Source organism: Cynocephalus volans, chromosome 1 (assembly GCF_027409185.1).
Source record: "Cynocephalus volans isolate mCynVol1 chromosome 1, mCynVol1.pri, whole genome shotgun sequence".
Classification (NCBI taxonomy): domain Eukaryota; kingdom Metazoa; phylum Chordata; class Mammalia; order Dermoptera; family Cynocephalidae; genus Cynocephalus; species Cynocephalus volans.
In genome coordinates, this window is record NC_084460.1 from 149,696,587 (window position 1) to 149,721,506 (window position 24,920).

General features: G+C 33.5%; 1 protein-coding gene across 1 annotated transcript in view; it reads right to left on the minus strand.

Moving 5' to 3' along the window:
* EPHA3 (EPH receptor A3) overlaps window positions 1–24,920 on the minus strand; it is a 264,085-nt gene that overhangs the window by 46,403 nt on the left and 192,762 nt on the right. Inside the window, exons 5-9 of the mRNA XM_063079677.1 lie at window positions 23,995–24,157; window positions 18,148–18,250; window positions 17,415–17,482; window positions 12,746–12,871; window positions 6,695–6,880 (exon numbers count right to left, since the gene is read on the minus strand). Of these exons, the coding sequence (XP_062935747.1) occupies window positions 6,695–6,880; window positions 12,746–12,871; window positions 17,415–17,482; window positions 18,148–18,250; window positions 23,995–24,157 (646 nt within the window). The remainder of the gene's footprint in view (window positions 1–6,694; window positions 6,881–12,745; window positions 12,872–17,414; window positions 17,483–18,147; window positions 18,251–23,994; window positions 24,158–24,920) is intronic.

Genomic DNA, 24,920 nt, shown 5'->3' on the forward strand with positions numbered 1-24,920 from the left:
ATAATTTAGGTACTTGTAAACATATCCGCTAAGATAGGCAAGTCCAAAAATGTGCTTTTCATTCAGTTCAAAGATCAACAAACTAAATGTACAGATAGTAAATAGAATCACAAACTTTCTACCTTGGAAAGAAATATCTTGACTTAGAGTTTCCCTTTTGATTTTGATGATGATAAATAGAGTTAAAGGAAAAGAGACTCTACAATAGTGGTGAGAACTACTTCTAACATGCATTAAATGTAGTGGGAAATTATTTATAAAATACCAGCTCGTGCGCACAGTCTGCACTGTACTTGTACTCATGTTTGCATTCTCTTTCATGTGCATTTTGATTTACAAGTGACATGATTAGCTTCCTCGGGATAGAGTCTATATCACTCACTGCCCTCAGAGAACCCCAGACACATCTGGATAAACATACTAAACTCAATAAAAATACTGTTCTATGAATGGCTGAAATAAAACTCCACCAAAAATGAGCAAAACAAAATTTGCAGTGGAATTTTGCTTTTGCTCTTGAATTGATTTACTAGTATAGACAAAATGGTGATCTTTCACCATAACAGACTAAAGGGAAGCAAATCAATCTGTTACCATCAGTTCATTTCCTCAAATATCCCCAGTGGCTCAGAGATATTACTAATCATTGAATCACTGCTTGATGACAGAAGAAATGTGATTCAAAATGTCTAAGAATTCTAGATTCAGCACTGGCTATTTCACCACAACTTTCTTAATCCCATGTTCTATGAAAAGAAGAGTAGGATAAGGTGATATACACACACCCATATATTTATATATAGTCAGATACAGAAAAATTTTGTTTGCCATCTTCAAATTTATGTGGGTTTTAGATTTAAATGTTTTCATTCAAACATGAAAATATTAATCAATTGTTGAAATATTACAAATTATTGAAACAATTTATTTTTAAAGGAAATATTAACAGCAGTTATAATGTCTAACACTCTACATCTTATTTTCAAAAGACTTAAGCACTCTAATATATGTGTATAATTTATAAAATCAAAATCTTCGACCTTAACTGCCAACAACAGTCTGTAGTTAGCATCATGTAATCAGAATCAAGGTGGAAGCAAAAAAATTTGAACAGGAGAAGGAAAGTTGGAGAAAATTGACAAAATTTATCTTACTATCCCCAGGAAAGAAGCCTTGAATCACCTTCGATAAGAAAGAAAATGTTTTAGTTATAGCTTTCACATATTATACCAAACTAACTGATGAAAATATTGTAATGAACTGAATCAGAGTATTTTTCAGTAGGGTTTTCAATAAATCATTATAAAAATATAGGGCGATATTTTTCAAATTCCATTTTATTCAAAACAATATTCTGTTGAAATGACCTCTACGACATCTACTGCTCTATGAGTTAATGAGAGCAGAGGATGACTCCGTTTGTCTGTAGTTCTAAATCCAGCACCTAGTAGTGTGCCAGTTACAGTTGATTAGATCATGTCTATCACTTCAGACTGGCTAAAGATAATCCCTCTCTCCCAAATCAGGCTGAGAAACACTTTCTCCAAGTCTTCCATACACAACTATATTCTGTCAGTCTTAACATACAGAATGCTTTACATTCAGTTGAATTTTTATGTATGATATGCTAGTAAACAAATTAAAATTAAAATGGTTGTTTATTATCTTCATCTATTGATATTGATTATTCTTTTCATCTATAAATGTTGTGATTTTTTCAGAATTGTTAAATATTAAACCAACTTTGCTTTCTTGGAATAAAATAAACTCAGGCATGGTATAGTAACTTTTTAAATACATCACTAGTTATGACTTTATGATTATTCTAGTTTTATTAAATTTTTGTTCATTCATTAAAATGACCTGTTAGTTCATTTTCTGTTAATACTTGCACTATTTAGTATCAAGATATTACTAGCCTCATGAATAGGGGTGTTTCATTTTCACTCTTTCTGCAAAAGTTTATGTAAGACCAGAATTACTCAGCTTTTAAACTAGTGCATCATTATATTTCTTCTTCCTTTCAGAGAGTTACCATATGGTTGAACTATTGCTCTATAAAAGATGGTCTTTGGCCACATGCTAGTAATGCTCTAAAAATTTTGCAAGTTGAATTTAATCTCACAAAAATATGAGAGTATTCAAAAAGTTCATGGGAAAAATAGAATTGAAAGATAAATGAATCTATCCTTGAATTTTTTGAAGTCTTCTCTTGTAAGAAAATTATCTTATCTATATAAATGTTAAAAATACACACCACCTCATCCTTTTATAAACTTGCCAATTCATCCAAGAGACATAGTGGACAGTGATGAAGAAATAACAGAAGTTCTTTAAATATGCAAAACTAACATTCCTGCCTTATTTTTCTCCAGTATATTGAGTAGAAATCTTCCTAGTTTGTTGATGTGGTCACTTAGAGAGACACTTTCTGAGCTCATTCATCAATTTGAAGTCATAAATGCATGATGACTTGTCTCATCAGAGTTTCCAAAATTTATTTTAACAAACTATTTCTTTAAAATATTAGTAAAATAAACATAACATATGTACTGTCTATTGAGAATATGACATGAAGTACTGCACCCTCGAGACAAGTGCAGAAGAAAACTTTTAGAGAGAAGCAAACAGAATTCATGAATTTGACATTGTTACTAAAGTATGACATCTTATTCCAGCAATGTTTTCTTATCCTGTGTTCAGAGATAGGAATGTGCAAACCAATGGCTAAGCTTTTGGTGCAAAGTGGACACTTTCACCAATATAAATATGTTTTGATTATGAGAAATACTCTCAATGTTCTTCCCATAACATTCTTCAATAATACAAGGTTACAGTTAGCTTGCATTGTAATTTTTCTTAATTTCCAGAAAATTATCCAAGAAAACAAAATACATTAATCTTATCCAGTATCATTCCTTCTATTTCACTAGGTGAAAAGTGGCCAATTGAAGGTCTTCTTGGAGCCTGAATGTCATTTGACTAATAGTGTGATGGCAGAAATATCAAACATTTGTTAAAAACAAGTTCCATCCTTTTGAACTTCAACTAAAATTGATAACACATGTCAGTACCTAGTTCTGAGAATAGACTGTGCCCTCAGCTTTCTGCTACTTTGAAGATCAGAGGCTCTTTCACCTCTTATTTAAGACCATCAGGCTTGAAACATACCATTAAAATTGTTTATGGCTCAATTCAAACAAATGAAACTATATTGGTTGAATAAAGGGATTTCTCTAAATGACTTGACAATGATACATTATATTAGACCTAGTGTATCAAAGCACACAATTAATAGCAATAATAAAAACAATTATCTTTGAGCAAAGACAGAGAATGTTTTCAAGAATTTTCTTCTATACACCCAGGTTAATTGGTGAAATTTAAACTCATCCAGAAGTGGTAATTTAGATTTGTATAATTCTTTGCCATTTGATATATTCATATGTAATCTCATTTGATCTTCCAAGTATCTGAAAACAGTAAAGTGGAACTGTTAATTCCTTGTTACAAGTGAAGAAGTGAGTACCTGAATGGTTTGATTTACAGGAAGTCTCACAACGAGTAAGGGTAAGTCAAAACTTGAACTCAGATCTGCTGATTCTTAACCTAGATACTGATATGCTTGTTTCTCTTCTTTACAATTTTGCTGTATCATTCTAGCTGTGTGTGTGTGTGTGTGTGTGTGTGTGTGTGTGTGTGTGTGTGTGTGTGTGTGTGTGTGTATGAATATGCATGTGTTTTTGAACTCTGCAGGTAGATTGTTTTAGAAGTCAGATAGTCTCAGGAAACAAAATAATTAAGTAGAATAACTTCTTTTGGAGACAAAATTGCCGTAATTTACATTAAATGCAACATTTCAACTTCATTGTAAGGAGTTTCTATTTCCTCTCAGATGTTACAGAGTGCCAGACTTAGAACTTTCAAACATGCCACTAAGGAGTTCAAAATCTCATTCTAGTTCTACTACTCTATTATGTTTACAATATATGAGATGACTGGGATTTATATAGTCAGATTTGGCAGCTTTTTACATGCTTATTTGACCATGGAGATATATCAAATTTAGAATTCTTACCTTAAGAATAAGGCAGCTGTAATCCATGTTAGAATATTACAGAATCAGACTTGAAAAAGATGTTTAATGTACAATGCCTGCAATTTTTAAAGGTGATTTTTTTTCTTAGTGCATTTTTTTCTACATTTTTGTCTTGGAAATTGTTTTATGGATTTGTTTGCCTGGCAACCATAATCTATATATAATTATTTCATTTTTATATCTAAAAATTTGCCACAATAATTATGGTTTATTGTTGCTTATCATTCAGTAAATGCCTGTATTGGAAACAGCAAAAATAGTGGGTTGCTTTTAATAACTCATGCCAATGGAAACAAAAATAAAAATCAACTCATGTTTGATAAAATAATAGAGCCTATCAGTAAGCTTAAATTTAAACCTAATATTTAGTTAGATAGTGACTTTTATCTTATTTTTCATAGTTGTAGGTGTTGGAGAAGTTAGGTGATGATTCAGTCCATGCTAAAATGTAGTCATTTTCTCCATCACTCCCTGGGTGATTTAAGCAGTTACCAAACTGCACTTTTTTGAAAAAGGCATTCAAATTAATGAGTCAAATTCTGAAGAAAGTCCCATTGGTAGAAGACACTGTTCTTTTATTACTTTCTTCCTGTTTACTTTCTTTTCTTCCTTCCTTCCTTCAGTCAATCTTTTTTCCCCTCTACATTGTAAATTAATGACCTCTTATAATCTACGTTCTGTTTAATCACTGACTATCAAACAACATGAGTCCTCACCCTCTTTGACAGTTTATATTTTATTTTAGGTATTAAGGGTTATTAATTATCTCCAGAAATTTTTTAAAGCTTGAGAGATGGCTTGCTACAAATCAAGTTGTTAGGGAAGATTTTAAAAAATCAAGATATAAAAGAATAAGCAGAATATAAGAATAAAAAGTAGAAACCTATTTTTGTCCAGAGTTGGGGATAGAGGTGAAATAAACAGAACAAGCTTTCAATGTTATCTCTAGAACTTTTTAGTTAGACAAGCTACTTATAAATAGTTATTGTTTGCTCAAATGCAAAATAGAAATGATCATATCTAATTCACAGGGTAGTGATACGAGTAAAATAATGCCATAGCACAATACCAGGCACAAAACAAGCATTTTATAAAGGAAAACTTGTGAAAAGTTGAGAATTAGCAGAATGGCTGCATTCGTACAATGAGTTTTCTCTCTCCAGTGGGACTCACGACCTGAAGGACAACTACTTGATGAGGATGTCATGGGGGGCATTAAGTGGCTAAATAACATTAAAATCCCCGTGAGACTTGATACTGTAATTCTGTAGATATAAAATAGTAAAGTCTTGCCTTGAAAGAACAAAAGATTGATAGATTTTCTCAATCCTTACTGCTACTAACAGTGTTTTCATTAATTATTAATTTAAAAATTTTAAAAAAGGTTTTTAATTAGAAACTATTTTAGTGTTACTATTAGCATGGCCTGATTGTTTTGTACAGAAGCAAAAATAAAACAGAAATACCTCTTATAAGACTTAATATGGGCTTATGGTTCAATTATTCCACATTGTTAAATTCTTAATCCCATTTATTATGTATGAAAACTCAAAAGGAAATCAAAGTATATTTCAGTTATACTGTGCTCTTACCAGGAAGGAAATGCCTTTTTAGTCACATTACAGTGAGAATAGCTCTTAGTGCCACTTGGAAAGTGCTCTACGTAGCGTTAAGGAAAAAACATCATTGTGAAAAACATAATGATTAGTAAGGTCTGTTGGTAACCATAGAGTATGTTATTGTGGTGCCAATGAATTATCTCCTAAAGGATGCCAAATACCCTGCCATATGCTGTCTTTCACTCCAAGGAGTTCACTGCCAATTTCACTTATTCTTCATCCTGTACTCCAAAATCTTGAGAAAAAAAAAAGTCCCAGAGCCTTCCCAAGAGGTTTTCATTGGGATTGGAGCTAAAATTCACAGATCTGCCTCCTGGGATCCGTTTTAAGCCTGGCTGGAGAAACCATCATGGAAAGAAGTTCAGATCTCTATCACAGGCTGTGTGAGCCATCTCTTCCCCAAGCACTCAAGAATTTACCTGGGACCCTAGATCAGAACTATTTGAAATCCACTGAGAACCAAGAAAAGGTGTCGGGTGTACTGTGATCCAAATCTTTAAAGCTAAGAAGCATTCCCAAGACTTCCATAATTTTCCTAAAGGCAGTGGGGTGAGGCGGAGTAAACCACTGGAAGCTTAAATGGAGCTGACAAACAATAAAAGAAAAGGCAGCTAGCTGGGAGTTCCTGTTAAAACTGAGTCATCGTTTTTCCTTGCTACTCTATATAACAGAAAGTTTCTCACAATTCTCTTCCTAACTATCTTTTAATCAGCCTATTTTTGAATAGTCCAATGTCTAACCCCTAATATATATGTTTTTAAAATTTATAAAATCTAGACTAGAACTTTAATATAACACTAGTTAATATCTTTGCTCTATTGTCAAAGAAAGGCATGTTAATCCCAAACTGGTCTTTTTGTTAGAACAGAAGATACTTATGAGAAAAGATATTCATCAAAATTCTGAAAGGATTGAGTTTGGGTTTAAACAATCTTTGCTCAATACACACAAAAGCAGGTTCTATGACATTACTTACTTTTAGTAACAACTCCTTCCAGCCGAATGATATTGGGATGGTCAAACTGTCCCATAATGCTTGCTTCTCCCAGGAAGTCTCTCCTCTGCTTTTCTGTATAGCCCACTTTCAGGGTCTTGATGGCCACTGAAATCTCTTTCTTTGAAGGAAGTTTTAAGCGACCACTGCACACCTCTCCAAACTCACCTATTAGAATGCAGAACACAAAATGTAAGAAATTATGTAGTAAAAAATTATCAGTAGAGAGCAACTGTTTCTAATACTTACTTTGCAAATATGTATGCCTTTGACCTACAAGATGTACACTATAGGCCTCCAAACTATTTTGAAAGATGGTAACATGAGATCGCCTAGGAAACCCCAGGACATCCATATCCTGGTGGAAAATGGGCCTTGTAAGAAGCTCCACATATTTTAAAGTATCATACTGTGAATAATACAATATTTAAAAAAAGCAAAAGGAAAATTGAGAGTTGTTTCTACCAGACTTTTTATTCCTTGTCCTCATAGCTACTATTTTCTTAGGGTTATCAAAGGTCAGCATAGATAATATGTGTTGAGCATTGGATTAAATTTGAGATGTTTTTAACTAGTTAATTTTACTAAGAAGGCTAATTTGGCTATATACTCAGATTCTCTGAAAATGAGAATAAAAGCATTTGCTATCAATTCCGTTTTTTGGAGTATTGGTGTGTTGCATGATTGACCTACCGGGTATAAAATTCTTTAGGCTTCTGGGAGAAGTACAATAATATAACAGTATCAAAAAAACATAGCATGTCTTATCTAAATATTTTCTTAGATTCAGTGTCTTCAAGTTTTTTTAAAAAAAAGTTTTCCTAAATGTGAACTTAATCCAGAATTTGTTGAATATGAGACTTTTAAATGGTCTAATCCAATGGATATAAAATCGCCTAGGACTAATATAAATTTATTCTCCCAGGAAGTCTCTCCTAATATAAATTGTTGCTGAGAAGATTTTCCTATACCTCTTTCATTAGACTTTGAGCTTCCTGAGAGCAGAGACCCTTTATATTCATTTCTCTGTCCCCATGGCTGCCATAATGATTGCCACAGAGTAGTGCCAACCATAGAATGTTCTTTGTTCAGTCCTATTGTGTGGAGTATTAGATCTGTTTTGCATCATATTTTTAAAAAATGGTTTTTAATATCAAGTGAGAGTTTTTTCTGATATATTCTAGGGTTAATGACATTATTATGTTTTTGGCTCTCTATGGATTGTAATAACATTCTTGGTCCAGTCTTCTCACTGTTAATTGTCTATGCGTTTCATGACCTATGTATCAGCCACAGAGAATTGAGATAATTCTTCTCTATTTTTTGTCCACTTGGACAAAAAAAACAAAAAACAAAATGGTTTGACCCACAAAGTAGCAGGCTTTTCTACTGATTTACCTACTTTGTGACTACGAATGACTTGCCTATCTCCAGGAAGCTCTTTTCTCCCCCAGATTTAATCTTTTCCCAAGAATCCTGTCTTGCCACTGTTTTCAAAGCAATCTCTTCCACTGTACGTTGGCAGAGTTCAAGTCCAAAAGCTGATATTTATGCATTTATTAAAAAAATACTCATGAACTAGCGACACTATGGCAGACACTATGAAACACATGAAGAGATAATGCCAAACAAGGCAGAACTAGTTTCTTCCCTTTGAGGAAGTGTAGAGAAGATAATATCTTCAGCTATAGTGTTCCTTAGGATGATAGGCAGAATTAGAGAGTGAAACTTAGAAAGTTCATTGATAGTAGTAAATTCAAGGGGGTCTATGTCATTATAGATGGGGGAGTGTTAGGAGAAAGAGAAGTTATGATGCAAGGTAATTCACTGTTAGAGTTTGTAAGCAGGAGTAAGAGTTTCTTTCCTTATACAGGGTTATTTGAAGATGGCTGAAGAGCTCCAGTTCACTTTGTGTAAACATTAAGTTTGGGAAAATCATAAGGAGGCATCCATAATAAACTTTAATTTGCTGACAACAATTCTGCCATTATCATGAGTCAATATGGTAAAATGGATCATGCTTTAAATTTGGATGTCATCACAACTTATTCTAAATGATACATTACTTGTCAATTTGTAGGAGGGAGAATACAGAGCTGTTAAGAGAATTCATCCTGGACCCAAATTGGTCAGGGTCTAATTCAGCCTCTCTCACTTATGAGCTGTGTGATTTTTACTGTGTGACTTATCTGTGCCTCTGTTTTCTTATCTATAACATGAGTACACCAATTGTGTCTACCTCGTAAGGTTGTTATGTTAAAGGAATGAACGCATGTCAAGCACTCAGAACAGTGCCAGACACAAAATAAATGTCATCTAAATATTAATAACTATTTGTCTCTCTGAGTTCAGACCCACCTTAAGAAGGATAAATTATCTATTAACATCTCAAGAGTTTTTGTTTACATCAAATAGACAAATGAATATAAAAGTGCTTTATAAAATACCAAATTCTATATTAATGTAAGAGATGGTTATAATGATGATGGTGATAAAAAGGTTCATGTCATACTGGACAGGCATTTGTAAAAGAGAACATTTTGTAAGAGTATTTCACTGGGGAGATCAAGGGTCAGAGTTCAGCCTATTAGAGTTCCTCTCTTCATTCTATGTGGGATACCTGGACACATGTGAACGTATAAGTACCTTCAAAATTCATGAAAATGGTGTTTCAGTAATACTAACTTTTAAAAATCACAAAATTTAGAAAATGTGATTATTTCATCAGATAAATACTAGAAATGGTCATCAATATATTATCCAACACATTAAAATGTTAACATTAATTCAATTGTGTTTATAATAGTGTAATTTAAAAGAACTGTGTTGGGAAAGTTATCAAAAATTTGTTAAATACAATCCCCATTCTTTCCATCTAGCCAAGTTTTATGTTGTCATATGCAATTAATTTTGCACCCATAAGAAAGGAAATTTAGATCTTGTCATTTCTAAGTGAAAGTGCAGCTACCAGACCTTGTACTTTTTAAAATCTAGTAAGTGCAGCAGTTTTTATTTACCCTTTGAAATACGTATATTTTATGAGAATGGGTACAGTATGTTGATTTAAGATGTGCAATGTAAAAGTTGGTCAAAATAAACTTTTACACTAACTTCATTTAAAATAGGGGAAAAAATCTAGCTGTTTTTAAGTAGAATGACCGTCCACCCTGCACCAGCTCAAAGCCCAATCTCCTTCTAGTGTTTAAATACAAGAAGCATATTAATAATACATAATGAACAATGCTAGTGTGTCAGCTAAGTGCTATACATGAATTATCTCATTTAATCCTTACAAAAATCATCATTACTATGATCTACAGTGTTTATTAGGGGCTTTGAAGTTGGAGCCTACAAGATTCAATTTTTGGTTATCCATTTTTACATGACCAGGCTTATTCAAATTCTCAGCTTTTGTTTTTTCATCTGTTGAAATGGAAATATATATCATATCTATTTATAAGGGCTAATGAAGTTAAACATCATGTGAATGCCTAGCTTGCATTAAGGGCTTGATAAATACTTTCCATCTTCAGCAATTTTCAGTATTTAATCCTTGAAGGAATGGTTGGATTGAGGAATAAAATTAGGAATTTTAGTCATTATGAATTCCTCATTAATAGAAATTTTGCTGCTTTAAGAAAGTTAATTTATGGCTTAATTTTATCATTTGCAGTATGAGTATAATTGTTCTGATGATCTAATGTATAAGTGAGAATTTCCGTAACACCTATTTATTTCAATAAAAATCTCTGACAAAACAATTAGAGAATTGGCTCACACGTATATAGAGTCTTTCCATAAGTTTAATTGATTATGGAAATTCTGTCATTGGCTGAAAGGTTAGTCTTTCTAGCAATGGAAGGTAGTTGCTAATGAGTTTAGCATAGCTATCAAAGTTGTATAAATAATATTAAATTATTTTTAAAAATTGAAAAGAATGTAAGAAGTAAGGGTATAGATGAAACAAGGATGACATGAGTTGATTGTTATTGAAACTATTTTAGAAATGAATACACACAGGTTCCTTATATTATCATACTAGTTCATCTATTTTTGTACATATTTTAAATTTGGCAAACCAAAATGTTAAAAAAAAATAGTAGGTTTTAAAATACTGATTTTGTATTCTGTCTTGGCAATGGCAAACCTTCCAAAAGTAATCAAGACAATCTAGAATTGGGTGTGGATATTATATTTAATTCTTCCAGGAGAAGTATAATCAACTTTAAAGATAAACCTACTTGCAAATACTGAATATGGGGCATATGTCTAACTATTTACAAATATCTTTGTAGACAGTAAGATAAAAGAAGCTCTGCTCTAATCTTTAATGAGCTTCAGGAATTATTAAGTGATTCAGCATAAGTAGACCTCATTTCATTTATCAGATACCATTTTTAATGAGTGTGCTTTATCTCATACCACTGTGTTCTATATCTGGCTCTGTCAATAAGATCTCTGTATAAGATCTTTTACCAATGCAGAGGGCCCAAATTTCAAGGTCACACTAATGTCTGCCTGGCCTACTGAACACTGGCCGAGCATAAGTGAGTTTTTCCTCCTCTCATCAGATTCTCCAGTTGATTGTGCAAAGTCTTTGTACTGCATCTGCTGCAGCTTCCATGCTAGAGAACAGTGCACTCTTGTGGGGCAACATTAACACCAGCCAGACAAAAACCTCCTGCATCATGGAGCTGTTCACAAAGCAGGACTGTATAAATGAAACAGAGTTATCAATACATACCTGTTTTGGCATTGGGTCACCATAGATGTATGGTGAATGTGTACATTCTCAAGTCTTAAATTATGAAAAAAAGAGGTACCTACTCCAGTTTCCTTTTATAAACATCAGCTTCATATTTTAATATGACCTGCACATGTGAACTTTAGGACGATAAGACATTGAGTAAATCAGAAGAGAAGCTTTAGTAAATCATCATTTTATTTAGATAACATGAGTTATCCAGATTATCCTCTTTGCATGCTAACTACTACTTGAATTTTAAATGCTGCTTTAGTGTATAAAAAAAGAAACAGAAACAATTACATGCACATTTGTGTAAAGAAGCATCAGTCATAAATATATATAGTACTTGCAGAAAATGTGATCCAATATGTTATGCATAATTCAATGAGTTAATTTCTCTATCTTTCACTCTAATTTCTGCATCAGCTTAACTAGTTTGTGCTTGTGTTAAGAGCAACATGGAAGGATGAGATGATGATGCAAAACTCTTTTTTGTTGGGCATGGTTCATTTTCACTTTTGCATGGTAGTTTTATTCCCACACTTATTGCATTTATTATATGTTTATGTGTAAATGTGTTAAATACCGTTATTTCACGAATACCTAAATTTTTTATAGTAAATATATAACTGCTTTTTAATAATCACTCCCAGATTTGTTTGCTAATGAATTTATGACTGAGTAAATCAATGATTTGAATAAAGAGATATCTATACGAAGACAGCATTAAAACAAATAAATAGTTTATATAAGACAAGCAAGTATTAAAATGTAGCTCTTCATATTATTTAAAATATCTACCTGCTCAAATTAGTTGCTATGAAATTTATGTAAAATGTGTTATGATTTTATTTTGTGTTGTTTGTTCTTTTCATTCCAAAGAGGATTCTAAAATTGAAAATCAAAGTTTTCAATTACTGAGTTTGTTTAAAGTGAGACACACTTTTATCCTGTTATCCCTATTTAGCTGAATAGGATTTGTGACACATGATCAGCATAGCCATGGGAAGATTGAGCTGTTGCTGCTGCTGCCTCTGAAATTCAATAAATAAAAAGTCAGCCATGGTCTGTGAGTCTGTAAGTCTGGCACCTTTGAAATTACTGCATTCCATTAAATACTCAGTTTATTTATTGCCTGCCTTTGATCATGAAATCACAAAATGCCTCTTTCCGCAGCAATATACTTAGGACTCAGAAACTAAGGAATCTCAGGTAGCATTCTTATTCATAGTTGTAAACTTGTGATTAACATCCTAGGTTGGCAGTGGGGTTATTGTGGTGATTACCTGCTCCAACAACTTTGTCAATGGATATGTTGGTAGCATCCAATTCCCTGGCAAACTCATGAACTGCTTGGGTTGGGTCTTCATATGTATGTGGGTCAACATAAGTCCTGAGACCTGGAAGTTTTACTGTTTAAGAGAAGAAAGAAAGGCATTATTGCAGCTAGATTCATAAAACCCTTACTGAGAAAATTTTATGATAACATTAATGATTTTAAAAAATTTCTACTCCAACAAAGCACACCAACCTTTAGTTTATTCTGTAGTATCACAGACACTGGCAGAGACATTGGACTAAGTGTTGAAAAATTTAAGAAAAGAATTTCCCATTATGAAGCATAAAGAGAAACCACAATGAGGAGTTTTCTCTGCAAAATGCTAGAAGGAAAATGGACATTCAAAAAAGAAAATCTTAAGAAGAAAGATGGTTCAGAGTTGAATAGGCCTAGTAGTTACTACTAGTAGCACTAGTGAGTGAATGCCATCATTCTATTACACATTTATGATTCCACAAACACTACAGTACCCAAATATCTACTACAATGCAATATCTGACAATAAGTAACAGTATGTGAAATATTTTCGTAAGGAGGGATAGTTACCGTAATTACAGATATATCAATTAAAGAATAGAAAATGGCATGTCTTCTGATACTATACCATGTTTAACATTCACTCTAAAGATCTAAGCTGTGAGTAGGTTTATTTATGTATGTATTATATACATACACTAATATAGCATCAATTAATTGAAATCTTATTGTGTAGCTTTTCAACAAGACAACTTCATGAGTGCCATGGTTACACTATGTTATAATTTATGTTCCTGTGAAGCTTCCATAGAGGTTTTGAGTACAGAAACATAGGAATAAGGATAAATGGATTATTAAAGAAATAGTGACTGAGAGAGACGGAAGGTGAAAACTCTGTTTTCTTCAGCTACTTCTTGGGATGACTTTAACAAGCATTATAGGAATGAGAGGGAGTGTCAAGCTCTTTACCTGCCCATAATCCTGCCGACTGGGCCAATTGTTGAGCTAGGGCTAGGTCTGGAGCTCACAGACCCCTCAAGCTCGTTCACAGACTGGGTCACAAACCCTTCACATTGCAGGCTGGGTCACCAGACCCCTCACACACAGGTCTATGAGCTAGGTAACCTGCAAACAGGTCCTTGGAGCCATAGGTTTGAGAGCATGGCTGCAAGGAGTAGATGCCTAAGGCACTCAATGCCAGCCAAGTCACAGTGCTGCACACGCACACCAATTCCACCCCCACACAACTTATTTACAAAGAATTCACTGCACCACCCCCAACTGGCAAGGTGGGCCTGATTAAAGTATTCTATTTTCCCAACAGGGAGCAAATGGGAGATAACAGAAGAAAGGGACATCCTCTTACTTCTGCCTGGTGCTGATGCTGCTATTGCAGAAGAGCAGCCACTCTCCAGCCTGAGGCAGGGTGTGGATAATTTTAAAAGACACCCTATCTATGAAGTCAACATCTACAGAACTGGGAAAATTTAAGTTGGTTTGGACCAACACAGTGGAGAAGCTTTTGAAGTGGGAATTCCATCTTTGGAGTTTTTCTGTCTTGGATAGCTCAGCAAAAAGGACAAGCTGGGCCTCAGAGAGGAAAAAGCTCCTGAAAACTAACTCTTTGAGTGAATAGCCTAAGTGCGTATTATGCAGTTAGTGCTCAAGAAATGATAGAGATTATTGCCCTAATTAGTATTTTCATTGTTAAGAATATTTGTTTGCAATTATTAATATCACTAAAGTTTCCTGTTGGTAGATTTTGGGCTCAGAAATGCCCATTTCTTTTTAGTTCACAGATCAGTTTGCATGCTTCTTTCATATATACAATATTCCTTCCTTTAAAAACAGAGGGCAAAGTCACCCTTTAATACGGTGAACTCCTATACTTTATTATTACAGTAAACAACTTCTAATATCAGTACTAAAACACTTTACCCTTAAAATAAGAAACAGAGTATGAAAAGCTATCATATTTTTCTTGCTTTGGAGTAAGGAAAACTATGAAAGTAAGTACAGAGTTACTAAGATATGTAGGAGATAAAATTTTGTTGGAATCTTTTTGTTTAGTCAGGTCAATTTAGTTACATTTTGATGAGGACTCACTTGAGATTGTGGCTATTATATGTGATCTTCCAGTTTTGATTTGCCTCTACTTAGTAATACTAATGTACAGAAATCTAGCATTCCTCTTCAAATAAAAATATGACACTTTAAACCTAAGGGAAAATTGAATTTTTTTTTGGTAAACAATTACAAATATTTTAACTTGTTGAACTTAATAAAATCAATTTGAAGGAGGCTTGCTGGCATCAGAACTTGCAATAATTATCAAATGAGTTGTCAGGAATAATGTCTCAAATATTTTTAATAAGCCAAGGCATTAAAAAGTCTTGAAAGTGTGCTTTAAAATTTCTACCCTTCAGTACCAGTCAGCCCTAGAGAACATATGTATTACTAAAGACACTAAAAATTAAATAGTCATTCCTAAATAAAATCATCATATCCATTGCTGTTAATTAAAATAAGGTAAATTGCTTTTCCATCCACATGACATTTGAGGAAAAAAATTACAAATATAAATACACACACACTCCCTAAATAAAATAGTCTGTTCTCTGTGGGAGCTTTGGCTGCTGATTTTTAACTGCTGACCCCAGAGGTGGCACGAATCAGGTGATTCAGGCTGAGAGGCACATAATCCCTTCACACCAATAATTAGGGGCTGTACACAGAGTAACTGGGCTCTGTCATGAAAACCAGATAATAAACACATGCACACGTGTTAAGCTGCACTACTTTACAGCTCGTTCTGTGCAAACACAATAATTTACATTTCCATTTTACCAGCATGAGTTGCCCTAAGGATAGCAGAAAAGTAAAAAGGCCCAGCCAGAGAGGGCAAGGGGACAGGATCTTAGGAGGTAAAACACATTTCTTTCCTTTTGAAGCAATATTATAGGATTTGTAACAAGGCTGGAGGGAATAGTTCATAGCTAGAGCTTTTTAAAGTAATACCAAATAAATGGTCTGAAATAAACCAGCTGTAGTATTAAGAGGCAGAAAGTTTATGACATGCATATAAGTTACTTTATGTGCTTGCAGTGAGGATAAAATGCATTTCTTTTTTGTTTGTCCATCATAAGGATATTGTGCATTTGAAATAATTTAAAGTTTCAACAAAGTCTACCACAAAACCAACAGCAAAACAGACTGGGGAGTTACAGGAACTTGCTTACAATTGGCCCATAGAAATTTATCAAAGCTCCAAATTTGTAAGACTTATCATTCCTATTAAAAAAACCAAATCAGCATGATCTTGCAGTAAAGACAATATTTACATCAATTGCTCAATTCAAACTAAGAGCAACTTAATCCACAAGAATATAACTGCTCTAATTTAAACATGGAGATTGTAACAGAGTGTTTTGTGGGCCTATGCAAAAAAGGAAGACAAATACCCTGTAATTTGTGCATGCACTCTTCTAAGACTTTTGAGTTGGTAACCTAACTAATGTGGATTAATATGATGTTGATATTAAGAAGGTAGTACTTTGGCTTTTTTGTGAATTATCACATAATAACTGTAATGAGATGGACAGAACAATGCTTCTGCAAACTCTTGCACTTTTTGCATGGCAAGTCAATTTACATTTTAGAATACATTTTTTTTTCAGTCTACTCTGTGCCTCCTCGATGCTACTAAAAGGCAATCAAGTTTTTTTACTTGAGTTATAACTAAAGCTACCATTTTTAGATGCAAATTCAATGGCTGATAGAAAGTATCATATTGATTTTAAAATAATTTTAGAAGGTAATAGTGAATGCTAAAGAAAGGAATGCATACAAGACTACATTAGTTATATTGAGATTATTTTAGAGCACATGAGCATGAGTATAGTCTTTGTACTAATTTCCATGAGAACATGCTATTCCTTTTAAGACCACTGATTAGTAACCGCCACACTAAGCTGAGCCACAGTTTGGAAAAGCAAAACACCTGGGATGATTTGTTTCGCCACAAGAAAAAAAAGTCTTTTTGTTAGATGTAAACATTACATTTACAAAAAGAGCATTTCTTTTAGAATATATTAAAAGAGGCAAAATTGGTTGGTATTAAAATGTGGGGGGAAGTGCTGGCTTTACCACTTGTTGGATATCATGTAACTCTAAAATAAACAGTTTATTCTTAAGGCTCTTTCCTGGTTGATTGACAAAATGGAATAAGGCAGTTCAAATAAACAGAGGTTGTTTATATTTACTTGGCAGTTAGGAAAGAGAAAAGTCTCCTATTTAGATTTTAGCAAAGAACTAGTAATAAGGAAATGGAAGATACGCTTTGCATTTCAGCCATGCAGAGCTAACTACAGTTCCTACTAACCATCATGTGCATTATTTAAATATAAAGCACAGGTTACTCTTCACTATAGAGTAAGTATGTTGAAATGTAGCCACGTAAAAATTACTTAATGCAGAGCCATGAATTTCCTTCTCCTTCTAAAATAATTTTAATATACTCAATTTTTCTGTAAAACTACTTTTAAATTTTCTTTGTCGGGGGAAATTTACCCAATTATAAATCAACATGTACTAAAACTAAAATGGTAAAACAAAACAAAAATCAAAGTTTAGAAACTTACAATGCCCATTCCCAAAGTGAAGTCTTTTTTCATCTGCACCGTGTTTTGACTTGTTATAGCCACAAAACCTACAAGTAAATCAAAGGAAGAGAACACATAGGAGAATACACTTAAAACAATGATCTATGCCCAGAATGTGCAAAGCACAAACAATAGAGCATTTTCCTCAAACAATTAAATGCTTTAGTGAAAGTTTAATGACTTCATATTTTCTGAATCCTCTGTAGAAAGCCTCTCTCTCTGGGGACTGTGGAAAGCTGCCTAATGAGGAGATATGTAGAGTTGATTTCCTACTGTGCAGACCCCTCCAGTTCAGTTTTTATAATGGCCTTAGAATGTGTTTATAGTATTTTTTAACAACTACTGTAAGAATGAATGAAGGGTAAAGTCTCCATTGGTAATGATTAGTGGTATGCAGTGTTACCAGTGTTATTCTGGGTGAGAAAGTGTCAAGGAAATCTGGAGTTATTTGAAGAGTGAGGAGATAATTGGAAAATGAAAGTAAAAACTAGGAGTGGGGTCAAAAAAGAGAAGTGGTGTGTGTTAGAGAGTGGGGAAAGGAACTCAGGATGGAGAAAAAAGAAAGGGAGGAGAAAAAGAACAACTAGCATACAAGTGGAAACATTCTTATTCGTTAAAATGCTTTATTGGCACACTCTACATTTTAACAGCAGTCAAAGGCATCAAACAAATGAATAATGAAAGTAAATAGTAAAACAGACTGTGAACTCACCTCCCAATCAAAACATATATGACGACAGTGAGAAGAATAATCGCTACAGCCGCTGAGATGGCTATCATCACCACTTGGCTGTTTTCACTGGAGATGGAGAAGGCTGTGAGGTTGAAGGAAAAAAAATAAGAGAATAGCAGGCATGACCACATCACAACTCACATCTACATGGAAGAGTTGATAAATTAAGGCAAATGTATTCTGTTGTTTCTGAAATGGAGTTTAATGTCTGATACAAACAAAACATTTCCCATAATTTTGCTTGAAATATCTACCTAATTAATAAGATTAAATACTCTGTTTCAATGATATCAATCAAACATGACTGGAATATGTACTGTGTGAAATATGCTAGGCTACACTTTTGGTGGGACTGTAAATTAGCACAGACATTATGGAAGACTATATGGAGGTTTCTCAGACAACTACAGAAAGAGCTACCATATGATCCAGCAATTCCACTACTGGGTATGTATCCAAAGGAATGGAAAGCATCATATCGAAGGGATACCTGCACTCCCATGTTCATTGCAGCTATATTTACAGTAGCCAAAATATAGAACCAATCTAAGTGTCCATCGATGGATGACTGGATAAAGGATATGTGGTATATATATACACAATGAAATATACTACTCAGCCATAAAAAGAAGGAAATTCTGCCATTTGCAACAATGTGGATGAGTCTGGAGAAAATTATATTAAGTGAAATAAGCCAGACAAAGAAACAGGAATGCTGCATGTTCTCACTCCTATCTGGCTGCTAGGAAGAAAGGAAGGAAAGAAAGAAAAGATCACAACAATATGTTGAACTTTCAGAAGGAGAGAACAAACCTAAGGATACTAGAGATGGGGGAAAGGGGTAGGTGTTTGGGAAGTGATAGTTTGGACAAAGGTCATACAGAAATATCACGATTTGTAAGAATGAATATGCTAATAGTAAATAAAAAAAATTCACAATAAAATAAAAAGAAGTTAACCCCCCCCCAAAAAAAATCTATCTAATGATAGTAAAAAATAAAAAAAAAATTCTAAGAAATTCAAATTTTGGTGTCATAAATAAAGTTTTATTGGAACACAGCCACAATTATTCATTTTATGTTGTCTATGACAAATTTTATTGTAGAATGGGCAAGTTCAGTAGTAGCAACAGGAACTGTATGTGCAAAAAAGCCTAAAATATTTATTATCTGGTCAATTATATAAAAAGTTTACTGACCCTTGGCTCAGATCAATGCTTTTCAAACTTTAATAGTCACAGAAACCTCTTGGAGATCTTTTTGAAAAAAGCAGTTTCTGACTCAGTCACTCTGGAGCAGGAACTGAGATTGTATATTTCTTATGAGCTCCCAGGTAGGGTTGATGATGCTGAGTAGCAAGAATTTACATCATAAATATGAAGTCACCTTGTTGCCTCCCTCTCCTGATTATTCTGCATTCTATTAATCACCAAATCCTCTTAAATATTCTAGATAATGTCTTCATTTCTCTTCTGGATTTATAATTAGAAATTCCTAATTGGTCTCTATTTGCATACCTTTCCTATCTTTTACCTTGCCACCAGAGTACTCCCTCTAAATTATTAATTTAAGCATGTTATTCCTATGCATAAAATCTTTGCATGGCTCTCCGTTACTTTCAGAATAAAATGAATATTATATGGCAGAGCCATCTTTGCATGGCTCTCTGTTACTTTCAGAATAAAACACAAATTCTCTGGCAGAGCATGTAAAGCTATTCTGTTTTCTATCTATTCCCCAGCCTCATCTTTAGATCAATAACATCCTAACCTCTAGACTTTCCAAAATACACATAGTTCCTGGAACAGCCACTTTCATATGCTCATATATCCCTATGTTCCTCCTGTCGCCAATGCTGATTGAACACATGAACAAATTGATTCAAAAGAAGAGCAGAGAGTTTAGTTACTTGACTACTATCACCTCTCCAAAAACTAACATGGCATCTTCAACCTGTTCAAATCACAGTGTGGAAGATTTTCTCCAAAATATGTGGTTTTAGGAATAATTAAATGATGCCAGAAAAAAAAAAAAATGGCAGATGGGCTGTTAGAAGTTTCCCAAGCATCTGATAAGGAGTGCAGAGTGTGGCAAGATGGCACACTCGTAATATAAACTGTTGAAAGCACTTCATTCTTTACTACCAGCAAACTATTGTTTATACCACTGTTGCTAAGAGGGAAGCAAGCAGACAGCCTCCAGCTGCTGCACCTTCGGGATCCACACTGCCTTCACACAGAGGTCACATTTTCCTCAACAACTAAACACAGCAAGGGCAGGGGTACTGGAACCCAGCCATTCCTGCCCAATGCAGAACTCCTTGAATGAGAGATCTGCACTCCGGGGATCCCCACTGACTTGGCCAAGACTCTCAGAGCTGCATTTCAGTCTGAGGCTCTTTCTCTCCATCCCTTTCTTCTTTCCCTCCTTCTTTACATAGATGACAGACCTACATCTTATTCTTGGGTTCTGCTTATCCAACGCTGCTTTGCCCCTCTTTTACCCTTCATGTGTATTTCCCCCTATAAAGCTCTTGTAATTCCATTCTGTATCTGTTTCCCAGTGAATGTGCCTGATACATCCCTATCTATTAGCTATAGATCTGTGAATAGTTTGTAAAATAGCTTAAACCAGCATTTCAAAAATGTTTTGTAAGCATAACAATAACTCTAACTCAATACTTTTCATTTCATGAACTGTAATAATTTATAAAGAGCAGCAAATTTTGAGTTCTATGGTTATTTTGATTAGCCAATTTATAAAATAAAGCTCAGTGAAACCAGGAGGGGAAACATGACAGGAGACAGAAGAGTTCCTTATTTCCTCTCCTGGCGAAGATGAAATCAAACTGGGAGTCTCTACAGTTTCCTCTAGCTCTAGGTATTTACGAGTCTCAGAGACTGCCTAAAGTACATAACCAAATCAGATAATTTTTATTACTGAAATCAGCAAACATTGAATGAATAATATTGGTTCATTACTCCCACTTACTAGAGATACAAACTCAGGAAAAACACGTAAACTGTGTCCTAGATCATGCATAAAAGGAAATAATTGTATCTGAATAGCTTACAGAACAAGATCAAGTGAAATGTTTATTAAGTACTTTAAATACTGTCACCTGAATGCATTTGTTCTATAATCAGATCCAACAGCTACCAACTGTGTGATTTTGGAAAGCTTACTTAACCTCTTTAGGCCTCAGATTTTTTATCTGTAAAATGAGGATGATGATAAATGTAAAGCACTGAATACAAAAAGTAAGATATTTTAAAGTACTTAGGAAAGTAAGTATGTGCTCCAAAGTGCCTCTATAACTTTCCTATAAACCAAGTTCAGAAAATGCTATCCAAATTCTAGCTCAAAATACACTGTGTTCCACTAAGAAATATGTAGATATGTTATAAATAAAAACTTTTCATGTAATTTAAAAAATTAAAACTAGAGGAAAAAAGCAAACCGTTAAAAAAACCCAAACACGAGTCTTCTGATGTCTTTTAAATATCAACATATAACAAATATGACTCTTAAATTCTTATAGTTTTATGAATATATTATTTTGATTTGAAAATAATGGAGTGAGGGTTGATTGTTTTACTCCCCCCCCCCAAGTCAAAGGGCATTTTTTTCTCATCTATGTTTAAAATCTAGAAGAATTCTATGGCGAAGCACTAAGAGTAAATTGATTTTTAAAAAATCAAATTGTACAACTCAGAGGGAGTTTATATATGGAGAGGCAGAAGAAAAAAGTTCACCTTTTTAAAATATACCGTTTTCCTCTTCTCTCACTAAATCAGTGGAAGTATTGCAAGTACCAAACTTACTTGGCAAAAATCCTAAGACATTGCAGTTTTCAAATAAGATATTTCTTAAACCTCAGACACTGAAGCCTCATTAGAAGTTCATGCATAAATGCTACCACAGCAATATTTGCGGTAAATTTGGAATTACACTAAACTTGGGAAATTTTGTTGTTTTTGCAAATTACTTATCAAGTAGGATTAGTGCTGATTTAGGTTATACAAGATTAGACAGATATTCCAAAATATGCATTAACATAAGAAATGTTTATCTAATTATGAGCTGATCCTCTTGCTCCTTAATATTTGCTTTTTCTAATTCTATGATCTGGGATTTCTCTTGGTAAATTAAATATAGATTTTGTTGTTGCTTTTAATTCAAATATCCTTTGAAGAGTTTGAAAAAAGTCAATTTATAATCATTTCAAAAGAAGTAATTTTCTTTGTACCACTTAAAATTTGCAAAAAGACTTAGAACTATTAGTGTTAAGTTGCAATTATATTTTTTATTGTCACCTAAGTTTTTAATTTGTTTTAAATGTTGTTCACATAGATTTTCATGGTATTCTGTTTTGTTTCTAATGTCCTCAGAGAGTGGTTTTTTCCTGCTCATTTCATCATAGCAGGTTTAAAAGAGGTCTTTAAGCATAGATTTATGTATTTGAGGATGGCAGCTCTTCTTTGAGTCAAAGAATTGTCATGGTTCTGCTGTGAGCAGATGATTTGTAAAAACATTCAAATCTCAATACCCTGCAGAATTTATAGCTTCCTTCATGTAAAAATGTGACTATAGATGAGGAACAAAATATGTAAAAAATGCAAAATATAGATGGCAGGGAAAAAAGGCAAATTGGATTGGTCAGAAGAGATTACCGGTCTCCCTTTCAGTGGAGTGCCGAGCACTGTCAGACCCTGCCTGGGTAGTCTAATTCTAAAGCACACGCATTTTGCATCATCTTTCTAGGCTATTTTATAACTATGCATTAAGTTATGGAAAACTGATAGTGATGTCTATGGTTTTTCCTATTACGATGAAAATGACACTTATTTACTAAAAACATAAGTGGTTTACGACCTTTTGAAAAGATGATCCCAATCACATTTATTGATGCCAGAGAATATTAACCCAGTTTCTGAAGTATTAGCAAATGTGTCAAATATTCCCATTTGCTGAAACACACACACACACACACACACACACACACACACACACACACACACACACATACAAATGCTGTATCCATATGTGTATGTATCTGTTCTTTGAGTTTTCCATTGAATAGCTTTTAACCTCTTATTAATCTTCTCATTAATGAATAAATTAAATAAAATCATTAACTTGTGTTAATCTTATATTAATATCATACACATGATTTTAAGTTTTTGAAAATTATATTTTAGAAGGCTTTTTAAATATGAAGTTAATGCATTTGAAGGAAAGAACAGTTACTGGGAAAAAATGTTACCCAATTTTAGACCAATTTTAGCCAAATATGGGGTCGAATGGACAGGCTATCCAAATTGTTTCTGAATGTGAATGAAGTAACAAAACACATTTTAGAAAATCCTTATTCTCCAAGTGATACATGATTGAATGTGTTAAGGATTAAAACAAGATTAAGATCCTCATGGATCATCCAGTTTCTTTTTTATAGTTCATTGAATCATGCAATGAACCTGAAATATTTGGATTGACAGTCACTGGAAGTGTGTAACTGTGTTAAATAATGTTCGTCAAAAGCAATTTATGAAAACCATAGAATTTATTCAATGATAAAAAACTGGAAGTATTTTAGGTATTAGAATATGTCTGACTTATAAAAGAGGAAAAAAAAAAAAAACCCAGATGCACACCCACAGAAACACAAATACACAGACACAATGCTATGCAAACTGCTAAATGTTCCAAGCAATGTATTTTCGATGTATCACATTTTGTTAAAATTTAGAGAGAGTGAGAATAAATGATTAGACAACTTTTGCAACAGCCCTCCCCCTCCGCAACACAACACTAAAATAATACATACAGTCTGGGCTTGTTTCAAACTCAAACTTGCGGCTGTTGCTCCCATATCCAGCTGCTGTTCGGGCTCGGATTTGGAATACATATGTAGTGTCAGGCTTGAGGCTACTGATGGTAACATTTGTGCCTCTTGCCCTCAGAATGGTATAACTTGTCTCTTGTTCCTGCTTTAAGGTAAGAAAAACAATCATGTTAAAATCGAATCTCCATAATGCTATCAAATAAACAGTGAACTCCTTATAGTTGATTCTTTTAAATTTTAACATAGAGCATATAATGAATTTTAAAAAGTCATGAAAATTATTTCACTCTCTGAATGCAATAAAGGCATTTTTTAAAGATGAAAATATTTGTAGAATTTTCTAATTTGGATAGTATGATTTATGCTATGCATATAAAGCAGGAAAAGTTAGGCTTCTTTCTTACTAATATGTGAATATGTGAGTGAAAGTATGTTCTCTTCATAGTCAAGGCTATGAGAAAGCTTCATCAAATTTTAAGAAAAACTTACAAAGAAGAAAAGACCTCTTTTGAATTAAATCTAATAGAAATGCCCTACTGATTCTCAAATAGAAAGTATTTCTATCAATTTTAAAATATTAAACATAAAACATCAAGGTTTTATGTGTATCTTTACTTTAATTATTTCCTCATCATAACTATATTTGCTCTGTGTTTAACCTAAGTCACTTTGGTTTAGTACAGACAAAAATCTTCAGACCAAAGTTTAGAAAAAAAATCCAAAAAGGATCTCCTGTAGTATATTCATATGGTACATTGGGAGTTCACATTTCACATTAATAGTTAAGTCTCTTTGTGTCAAGCCTTGTTTACAAAAACTGAATTTATGCAGAATGTGTTTTTCCTCTAACATACATTTATGTATACTGAGCACCTATGGGTCACCTGATTTCAGGCAATGGAAGAATG